The 11,073-nt window shown below is 43.3% G+C and overlaps 1 protein-coding gene across 2 annotated transcripts; it reads left to right on the forward strand.

Moving 5' to 3' along the window:
• The first annotated feature begins 2,693 nt into the window (after window positions 1-2,693).
• TPBG (trophoblast glycoprotein) lies at window positions 2,694-7,893 on the forward strand. Of its 2 annotated transcripts, none has more exons than XM_039385322.1 (2): window positions 2,694-2,805; window positions 3,575-7,893. In XM_039385322.1, the coding sequence occupies exons 1-2, from the start codon at window positions 2,765-2,767 to the stop codon at window positions 4,845-4,847; spliced, it is 1,314 nt and encodes a 437-aa protein (XP_039241256.1). In that variant the 5' UTR covers window positions 2,694-2,764; the 3' UTR covers window positions 4,848-7,893. The 2 variants fall into 2 exon arrangements, with proteins under 2 accessions (XP_039241256.1, XP_027598994.1); XM_027743193.2 differs by having other exon boundaries at window positions 2,719-3,145.
• The last annotated feature ends 3,180 nt before the right edge of the window (window positions 7,894-11,073 follow it).

Below are 11,073 nucleotides of genomic sequence, written 5' to 3' on the forward strand. Positions count from 1 at the left end.
GTCACTTCCTAGAAGTATTGAGTATCTTCATGCAATATTAAGGCAATGAAGAAACACTTCACTGAACAAACATAAATTTCCCTGTCGGTAAAGAAAATAAAATATAAAAAAAATATAATTGCTATTGCATGTAGTTCTTCCCCAAATTCTTCCAACTCCTTGGACATCAGCTGCAATTAGGCTACTCAAAAGGGGCATCCAGCATTGTTTGGTATCTGTCGAAGGGGCATTGAGATTATTTAGGATGGGATCCATCTCAATTAACTTAATTAACAGCCTTAAATTTGAGTGTCTAAAATAATCTTCCAGCTTTTCCTAAGGAGAGTGGAGAGGCATAAGCATCTACAAATGCCACTTATTCCTTTGTAAGGTGAGAAGATTAAAAGGGGAATAGCAACTCCGAAATGGTTGAGCAGTATAGTTATCACGATTTGTCTCTATGACTCTCTGCAGTCCCCTTAGGTAGTTGTCACACTTTCACATTGTGGAAGCTGAATTACTGGAGTACTGATTTTCAAAAGCAAGCAGTTCTCATCACTATCACATGAAGCAAGCTTTAACTGCCTGGAGGAGGATGGTCAGAGGTTTACTTCATGATTGCAGATGACCAGCATATTATCCAGCCTCAGCCTGGAGCCGCAGAACCACTGAGAAACTGAAGCATTACCTCAACCACCCCTATCCCTGAAAATGAGCTTCTCATTTAATGTCTAGGAATATCAGCCACAGGAGCAGGAACAGTTTCCTTATGGTAAATTAACTTCCAGTTGGAGCCCCTTAGCCAAGACAATATATGTTCAAATCCTATACTTTAACTCAGGCAGAAGTTTTGCATAACCGTTATGCAAAAAACTATGAGATTAGATTCTATGGGCTTTGCAATGCAAATTCACAAATCAACCAATTGTAATAGACAAAACTGACCAGAAAACATATCAGGGTTTTTTTCTTCATTTTCCTAGTGCAGATTACAAACACATCTAGGAAATCACTCAACATACACAGAAATACACTCGGTATAAGTGTATTCACCAGAAAATAACATTTGTTTTTTTGGAGTGTGCCTCTGAGAAAAGATGTTTTATTTAAACAAGAAGAGAAGAGAGCAGTGGTTTTTTTCGTCTTGCAAGCTTAAACAGGCGTAGCAAGTACAATTTACCACTGGAATAATAGGAGAGAATAGGAAAATACTTGTTATCCATTATTTGCATTACTGCAGCACATTCAAGCACCTGTCAGTGAGCACTCCATAGACATGGAACATAAACACATTCCCTGCCCAAAGGGCTAACCTGCTGTGCAGGGCAAGAGGCACAATCCCATCCAGTCAACCATAAAGAGTCAGGAACTTCTAGGAAAACTATGGTCAGCTAATGAGCAGACCAGCATAATTGCTCTTAATTGTATTATTTAATTAAAAATGACATTGTATCTAAACATTTTATAAATCATAGTTATGGGTATGCTGATTAAGAATTTTTTCCATTATTTATTTTTGTAAACATACCTTTTAACAAACTAAAATCTTCTGCGGTGTAGTGCCACCGTTTTTTAAACTCAACATCAAAGGAACAACTTCCCAAACTTCTGGAACAGCTGGCAAATCCAAGATCTCACTTGTATCACTATTACTTCAGCCACCCCTTATTTCCTTTTCTCCATAATCTTCATATAAAGAGCACACTGGTCTATCAGCTGGGCAGCCCTCGCCTGTCACCCCAACCCCAGACTTTTCTGCACTGTAATACCACTGTCAGGCTAGAGGGAGGAGAACAATCCTACAGAAACAAGTGTTTTAGCTCATTATTCTCCAGATTCTGGGGCTGATTTTATCAAGTCTTCATTCTGGATTTATCTGTTCCCCTACAGCTTTTGGCAGCTCTGAGATTCCTGCTGACTTTACCAAAAAAAGGAACCTAGTTTATCAGCAAAGCAGGAGTATAACTCTGACAATTTTTTGTAGAAGAAATTTTTTGTAGGCAGTCAGCAGAAGGGGAAGGAAAGCCCAAAGGAGTTACCGACTCTCATTCTGTTTCACATTGCTGAAACTGGTTATTTGAATACACTGGTAGGTCTTCTGTGTTAATTAGATGTTATTTAATGATCTCAATCACTTCCTAAGGACCAGTGGCTCAATATAGCCCCCATGATAGCTCACACCATTCATGTTTTCCTCAAATATCCCGAGTTAGTCAATATTTGTACCACCTGGATTGTTCAGGGACAGTCAGTGGATGAAACTGGTAAATATTTTACATACACGCAGGTATTTAGGCTTTTCCTCACCATAATAAATCTCAGGCTTGGGCTGTCAATGCGGGTCCTTTTCTTTTTTAAAAATTATTATTGTTTATTTTAGGACTTCTAAAAAGTCCAGGTTGGGGTTTTTGTGGGTTTTTTGCTTTAGTTTTGGAGTTCGATTGGTGTATTTCACGGCCGCTGTTGTACTCCCTCCCCCGAAAGGCGATCCCTGGACAGACGCGCGGGGGCAGCGGCCGGCCTCGCGGTCCCGCGCCTCCAGCAGCGGCGCAGCGCCCCCGCCCTGGAAACCCCTCGGGATTCCCCATCCTGCCGCCGGCCTGAGCGCGCTCTTCGTGGAATCCGCGGGAAGCGGCGCCCAGCATTCAGGCTCCGCCGCGTCGGGATAAGCACAGGTACGGCGCTGCCAGGGCGGGGAGCGGAGCGCGGGGCTCTGGCAGCGCTCACCGCCGCCGGCTCTCCCTTCGCACGGCGGCCGGGAGCCGCTCCGCGGCTGAACCGCCGCATGGTGCGGCTCCACATGCCGCGGCTCCGCTCGGCGGCAAGGTGAGTCTCCGGCAGCACCACCTGGGCCGGGGGGGCGAGAGGAACGGGGGGCCGAGCAAATCCTCCCGACGGGCTCCCAGGCAAGGCCTCCCGGCAGCGGCGGCTGAGCCGGAGCGCGGGGGCGGCGGGCGGGAGCCGGGCGGGGCGCGGACGGCGGCGGGGCCGCCCCTCGGGCAGGCGCGGGCGGCAGCTCCCCCTGGGCCGGCGGTGCTTGGTTTCTCCTGGCAGCGGAGGCAGGGCCAGGCGCGGCGAGGGTGGGCGCGGAGTTGGCGGCGGGGCCGGGGGCAGTTTGTGGCGGCGGAGTGCTCCGGCGGAGTTTGTTCCGCAGGCCAGGCGGGAGGTGAGGGACGGGGTCCGGGACCGGGACTGGGCTTGGCTCCGCTGTGCTCCGCGGAGGGTTTGCGGGCGGGAGTTTGCAGCGGTCGTGGCGCGGAGCAGCGGGGAAGAAGAGCCCCGGGGTAGGGACGGCAGGTGGGGAGCCATGGGACACGATGGGTGGCGGCGGGTTAGATCTTTCCCTCCCCTCCGCTCACTTCCCTCCCGTGCTACGCCGGCGGAGTCGACGGCCGGCTGAGAAGGCGGCGGCGTGAGCTGGAAGTGGGCGAAAACTTGTTCCTTGGCGGGTTCCCCCGCCCTGCCGCGGGGTCGGTGCCGCTCGAGCGAGCCGCGTTTTGGGGGCGAGGCGCGGGCCGGGGAAAGGCGGGTGGGCGCAGGCAAGCGGAGCCGCGCCGCCCCGCCGCTGCCGTCTCGCTTTCCTCCCCTGCCACAGGTCTCGCTGCGGGAAGCGGAGCGGAGCCAGTCCCGGAGGGGACGCGCCCGAAGAAGGGACTGCCCGAAGCCGTCCCTCGCCTCGCCGCACCGCCCGGAGCCGGAGGCGCCCGGGGGCGAAAGTTGCGCGGGGGGCCGGGCCGGGCGCGATGCCGGGGCGCGGCGCGCTCTGCCTGGGGCTGCTGCTGCCCGTCCTGCTGGGCTGCGTCTCGGCGCAGCAGCCCGGCGGCTGCCCGGACCTCTGCGAGTGCTCGGAGCCGGCCAGGACGGTGAAGTGCGTGAATAGGAACCTGACGGCGGTGCCCCTCGACCTGCCGCCCTACGTCCGCAGCCTCTTCATCACCGGCAACCCCCTGACCCACCTGCCTGCCGGCGCCTTCTCCGCCCAGCTCCTGCCCGACCTCAGCGCCCTCAACCTCAGCGGCAACCACCTGCAGGCCGTGGAGGCCGGCGCCCTCGCCCTGCCCGCCCTGCGGCAGCTGGACCTCAGCGGCAACGCGCTGGTCTCGCTCAGCCCGCAGGCCTTCGGGGAGGGCGGCAGCCCCCTGGAGGAACTGGCCCTCCGCGGGGCCCTGCGCGACCACGGCGTCCTCTTCAGCCTGGCCGCCTTGCTGCAGTCCGGGGCCCTGCGCAACCTCAGCCGCCTGGACCTGGCCGACAACGGACTGCTGGTGCTGCCCGCCGGCATGTTCACCGCCCTGCCCGCCCTGCGGCAGCTGGACCTCAGCAACAACTCCCTGGTGGGCCTGCAGAACGTCTCCTTCCAGGGGCTAGGCCAGCTGCAGAGCCTCAACCTCAGCAACAACTCATTGGCTGTGCTGTGGAACAGCACCTTGACCCAGTTCCGCAGCCTGCCGACCCTCCGGCACATCGACCTGGACCACAACACCTGGGTCTGCGACTGCCCCATTGAGGACCTGGTGGCCTGGCTCAAGGAGAGTGACCAGGTGGAGAGCAAAGAAGCTCTGACTTGTGCATACCCTGACAAGATGTTGGGTAAAGCCCTGCTGAAGATCAACAGCTTAGACCTGAACTGCTCTGTGCCCATAGACCTGCCTTCCCAGCTCCAGACTTCGTACGTCTTCCTGGGGATAGTCTTGGCTCTCATTGGGGCCATATTCCTCCTGGTTTTGTACTTAAACCGAAAAGGAATCAAAAAGTGGATGCACAACATCAGAGATGCCTGTAGGGATCACATGGAGGGCTATCACTACAGATACGAGATCAACGCAGACCCCAGGTTGACAAACCTCAGCTCCAACTCAGATGTCTGACAAAGTGCCCCAGATGCAGGGCAGAGCACAGTACCTATGCATGAAAAGTAGACTTATGCTTTACCCTCATGCTTGCTTCCCTCTCTTCTGAGGAGTCTCAGACATGATTGTTACCTGGGGGGGATATGCCTCCTTGTGATTTCAAGTTCATTTTTGTTTTGAGAAGCTGGACAGCTGACCATAACATTCAGCTGTATGTAGGAAACAAGCTGCTACCTATTTTCCACCTTACCTGTCTGTACTTGTGGGAAATTTTTTTCAAGATGTCAGAAGAAACGAAAGAATTTTCTCTGATGCTCCAAAACCACCAGAGTTTATAAAACATTTACCGACACAGATGTTGTTCAACAAAAGCTGCCTCAACATTTTTGGAAAAAGATGTTATGTCCCTCTGTGCCAGTTTTGGTCTTGTATATCCGAATCATGATGCGATGATTACATTTCATAGACTACCTTGAGATTTTAAGAAAATAACTCCTTTTAAAAGCTTCTCATTTACATAGGAGGAAATCAAATAGTGAGCATGCACAAACACTGTATAGTTTTACATGTTAGAAAATTTATGATCTCAGTAAGTCTCTTACTATTTTGTAGATATTTTTGATTGCAGTTTACCTGAATCGAGAGATTTTTTTATACAAACTGCATCTAAACTGCATCTCATTTCCTTCTGAACTGTTAAATTCAATAAACGGTCTTACAAGAACTGTTGCGTTTGCTATTCAATGAGAAATGTATGGACATCTAGGAATGTGAATAGCGCTATAGTCTCAGAAGTAATACCTTTACAGTAGTAATATGAATAAAATTTTATACGAATGTGTAGCTTAAAGACATAAATGTTTGGCAGTTTTGTGATATATGCTAGAAGAATTACACTGATCAATGATGGGAGCAGTTTCGTTTGGCACAAACCCCACAGTCTGCTCTCAAAGCAACTGCAAAACGTTGAGACAGATGCTAGGGTCCGCCTTGCTGGGAAGGTACAAGCTAATAGAATTTTCAAAAGGCATTCTCCAGATTTAAAAAAATAATCAAAATAAGTTGTGGAGTTTGTTAGCTAGAGAAAATTTTACCTGAATTGAATTATGTATTATAAAAAACCATACTTAGGTGCCCTGAAGTAAATTAAATGCAGCTCAGTTGTACCGTTGGCAAGCTTTAGGCTTATAAATCACTGCAGCATTTATTAGATTGCTAACTGGTTCCTTTTTAAGGTCTCTGTTCTCGTGAAGTTCTGTTGTGATCTACGTCTAGTAACTTGATGGAACTTTATCTTAAAGCATTTAACAGGTGCATTTCAGTATGGTATGGTACTCATGCTTCTTACTTGCTCGGGAATGCATTTTCTTGTAAATAGATAAGGCATGCAAAAAAACACTTAAAAATGCATAATTTAATATGCAACTCTGATGGCATATAAAAAGGTTGGCAAGAATCTTCCAATGGCTGCCAATAATCAATGCACTTTTCTGATCTATTTATAGTTTCTTAATGAAAAAAAAATACACCAGCTGTAAAAGTGATGTGACTTGATATATATCAGTTTATCTGTGGAGCTTTTTCCATGGTCACTGTTACTTGAAGCTCTTGAGCATCTCTCAAATTTTATGAATTACGGGCTAATTCCTTTTGCTTTCAAAAGTGACAGTTTTCTCAGATCTATGCTTTTGGTAAGAACTCATAAATATAAAACAGCCCTTAAAGCATCAGAAGAAATATAATCTCTTTAGGCTATCAGTATTATTCAAAAATATTTTTCATCTCTGGAACTTCAGACAAAGCAAATAGCACAAGTTGGTTCAGATTGATTTTCTATTGCTTTAAGTTGGATTTGTTTAACGGTAGTGAATTTTTTTATGTAGCTTTGTGCATTTACCCTTAAAAGGAAAAAAAGGAATGGGTACTAAATACAATTGAAGTATTGTAAATCAGTATATTTTACAGTTAATGTAAATTAAGTGATAGCCTTTCTCTTCTGCTGTCATTTAAATGTATGAGCAATATCTAGTTAACAGCATATGAATTAAGTTTGTGGATTCTTAAAAAGCAGACTGCCAGTCTGAATATTAGCTGCCCGTATTTTAAGAATAGCGTAAAAACACCAGTGTGAAGAACTATTACTGTGCCCCTATGCAAACTGTTCATACTCGGTATACATCAGACAGTTTATGTAAGAAGCAAGAATTTATAGTAGTTACACAGTGTGCTTTGTTGTATCGGTCATTTTGGAGATTATCAACTTACTTGTACAGTGCCAAGAGGAGCAGAGCATCATCCTTGCTTCAGATGCTCCTGTAATATAATAGATAAAACATGTATAAACCAAGCCAATTCTTAGGCAATTTCCTGAGGTTTGTTAACAGACACTTTAAAGTAACTACAGTAAAAGCAGTTATCCGTGATGTTTTGATGTAACGGCTGTGCATTTATAGAGCTGTGTAAGGACAGGCAACAACTTTAATTGCATTTTCTCACCAATGGAGCAAGTATTTATATAGTGGGCAAGTGTAACTGTTATACTACACTTATTATTCTAAAGATTATTATTACTATTATTTTTGTATCTTAGAAAGTCAATGTAATAGAAATTTATTAGAGATCTGCTACTTTAAAGCAATTTTTGTCATTTGCTTACATGTGTATTTATTAGGATGTATCATTTAGCATGTGTCAGTGTTGTGGTGGATAATGTTCTCCTAGTGTTTGACCAGCAGTGAATGCTTTGGTGTTTTGTACAATGCATTATTTGATCTTAAATCCCCTTTCATAAACAGTGCTTGAAATTTGTTTTGCGTTCCTTTCCCAACATACTTAACAGTGGTACTCTGAAGACACAGAAAAAGAAACTCCCACAATACTTGGGAACTTGGTTAAAAACTATAAATCTAAAATAACATCAGTTTAAAGGTTCTTCTGAAGCACATTTTATAATCTTACTCTGCTTTGACACCAGAAATTCCAGTTGCTTGCTATTTCCAGAGCAGCTTAATTAGCAAGGCTGTTTTATTCACTCATTCTTCAATAAAACACATGCAGTACTAAATGCCTCTAAAATGTTTTTTGTATACATAAACCCTTAAAGTTCTGTATGACACAGTTGTCACTGAAAAACATCCGGACTAAAGTCGTGGGCAAAGCTTCAGGGAAGGCTGCACAGCTGAGGGGAAAGGATGGCTTTTCCAAGGTTCACCTGCTTTCTTAAAACTATTTTTAGTTGTAACAAGCTTAAAATTTTCTTGACATAGTTTTAATATATTTTCTTAAAATACTTTCAATCGATGCTGTTGCCAGGTAAGAAAATCCGCAAATCCTTCTTTATCCAAGGTAGCTTTATATTAGATCATCTGGCATTTTTTTTATATCATCAAACCATAACATTACCAATAATTTTGACATCCAGAAAGTGGTGTGAAGTTTTGTAAAAACTGCTTTAAATGTTTTCATTCGGGGTAATTTACCTTTTAAGCACTGGTGACAGTCCCCATTGATGTGGCAGGTACTGAAGCAGTCTGTTCAGACCCGTATTCTGTTGTTGACTGAGACATCACTGAAAACAAGCATAGCAGATTATTCAAAATATGACTGCACTAGGATCCCAGTCCTCATTATTCTACCAGCATTTTCCCTGTGGTATACTCTGGTCTTTATGCATCTGCATAATTTCTTTTTTACCTCATTTTCTCAGGAAATCCATTAAAAAGAATATTGTGATTATCACAGGTAGAGAAATCAGTCTGACTGCAACTGTATTTTGAGGTTTAGAATCTTCATTTCCCTTCAAATCTTGATGTGGAAAAAAGAGCCTTTGTCAAAGTGGACAGAATGAAAATTTGATTTGCACTTTTTTTTCTCTTTAGCAGCTGAATGTTCAAGAAGAACCATTCATTCTCAGCATAAGATGAAGGAAAATAGCATTTGGTAAGAAAAACATTTTGGTTTCAAGCTTCAAAATTACATTTATATTCTATGAGAGAAGATGGAAGGGAGAATCTTGTAAAGGAAACAGGTTTCTCTTCATAATGGGTCAGTGCTGGAAATCACAATGCTATGAATAGGAACAATTGCTGGTTGATTCTTTCCGTTATGTTCTGGTCATTTTTATAGATACGGCTCTAATTTCTTCCTGTTGCTATAAATAGATTTTGCTAACAAGCTGCATCCCATCTTACAATATTTGTAATGCAGGTGTTTCCAAAGTGAGTTTCTTGTTGAATATAATAGAAGATTTAATTTAATTCAATGCCTGCTGATTTAATAATGACCAGATCAAGCCCATAACTTAATGCTCCTTTTTCTCTTGCGCACGTTCTGCTTACTAGTTGCAAAGACCTTGGCTTGAAACCAAACAATAAAAGCCCACCAATGAAGAGAGAAAGCAGAACGCTTGGAGAATGTAGCATTTATCTGATATTTCGCACAGAAAAGAGACCTAAACCACGTGGGAGCTGAGGGTCCCCTTGGTGATACAGAAGTAAGTGTACTCTGTTAGCTTCTTAAGTCAATACAGCAGTAGCAGAAAAGTGATGCTTTGTACCAACACAATAAACCTAGCAGCACTTCTGTCCCACATTGGCAAAAACCCCACCAACCCTTTAGAAGTAAGAGTAGGGGTTTGCAGTATAAGTATGTCCTTAGAAGGGACTTTGACTTTCTCAACTGTGTTACAATTTACGTGTTGTCACATCCTTGGAAAACCTTGCTATACCAGAAATCATCTGTTGCGTAGGCAAAGCTTGAAATCAGGCCTTGCATTCCTAATGTTAGTCTAAATAGAAAAAGCAGACTATTAAGAAAATTAAACCGGTAGTTTGGACAGTGTACTCATGGTATGGTTAATAATTTAATACTTGCAATTATTTATATTTTTCAAAGTATTCACTAGATAGCTTTTCCTTCCTGATGATTGACTAGCAAAATAACAGATTTGTCTTTCTAGTAATTATGCATGGAAGCATCTGAATAAATTAGCAATGTTTCAGTACATACAGTGATGAAAATGCTAGAAATTTTGTGTTCTAGAATGTTTCACTATTACAGAAATTTTAGATGTGCTAAAAACAGCTGTAACTTTTTCAGATTGAAGTTTGATTTCCTAATTAAAAATTATTCTTGAAGAAAACCCCAATAAAATATTTACCAGATTGCCTATAAATGTTGTATCTTTACCCTCTTGATTTTGTTATTGTAAATCCTTACAGATACTGAGGTCTTTACTAAAAGTGTAGTTGTATTCTTTTTAGCTTAAATTGATGATTGTGCTGTGGATTTGCATGATAGAATAGGAAAAAAACAAAGTCCATTTAGACAGCCTGTTTGATTTATTTAGAAAGAAATTTGACCAGTGAATATAAGGGATTGTGTTTTAATTGTTCTTGTTATTTTGGACATAATTTGATAGATTTTTGGGTTTTAATATATGGGGTATTGATTTTCAAATTGCCAATTCTAAATTTAGCAGTAATGTATTTTCAGGTTTTTAATGACTAGATCAAACTGTGTTTTAAAGTCTTCCAATACATATTTACATAGTGAAATATAGAGACACTGTTATTACTGATGGAACTATTGATGAAAAGTACTGCTGAAACAGAGAATGAAGGGTGAAAACCAGAGGAAAAAAAAAGCATTCTGATGTTCTTCAACTTCTATTAATGCAATTATTTATATTGTAACCACATGGAAATTCAAAGGGAACGGATGATGTTTTATCTTTTCATAGATAACCAGTGCAGATCTCCGAAATTTTAAAAGGTAGGAGTGATTTTTTGGGGCTGTCCCAGGAGCACAGCTGATAACTTAGTCTTGTGTTTTCTATTGTTTTTTTCATATTCCTGGGACAGCTAACATGGAAGAGTGTTTGGGTTTACATGACAGATTGATCTGTCCTAGGTTTTATCATAGGACTGATCTGTCTTAGTATCTGTCCACAGTCTGCTTCAGATGTTCCATTTGTTCTGATAGAAATTCTCTTCTGTGGCATAGCCTGGCATAGCCCAGGGTAGCTTTGCATGACATTGTGGGCATGCATACAATAAAGAACTCATATGTCAAATTGACATTATCAAATTTCAAATAGACATTTCAACAGAATTCAGTGTATATTTCATGCTGGCAATGTAAAGCTATCAAGTAATGGTAGTGAAATAGTAAAATAAGAAAAAATACCTGTTACTGCAAGAATGCTGTAAGCAGTCATGAACTGACACCACTTTGGGGCATGTGA

The sequence above is a fragment of the Pipra filicauda genome, unplaced genomic scaffold (genome assembly GCF_003945595.2).
Source record: "Pipra filicauda isolate LSUMZ 115617 unplaced genomic scaffold, ASM394559v2 scaffold403_size635245_pilon, whole genome shotgun sequence".
NCBI classification, from domain to species: Eukaryota; Metazoa; Chordata; class Aves; order Passeriformes; family Pipridae; genus Pipra; species Pipra filicauda.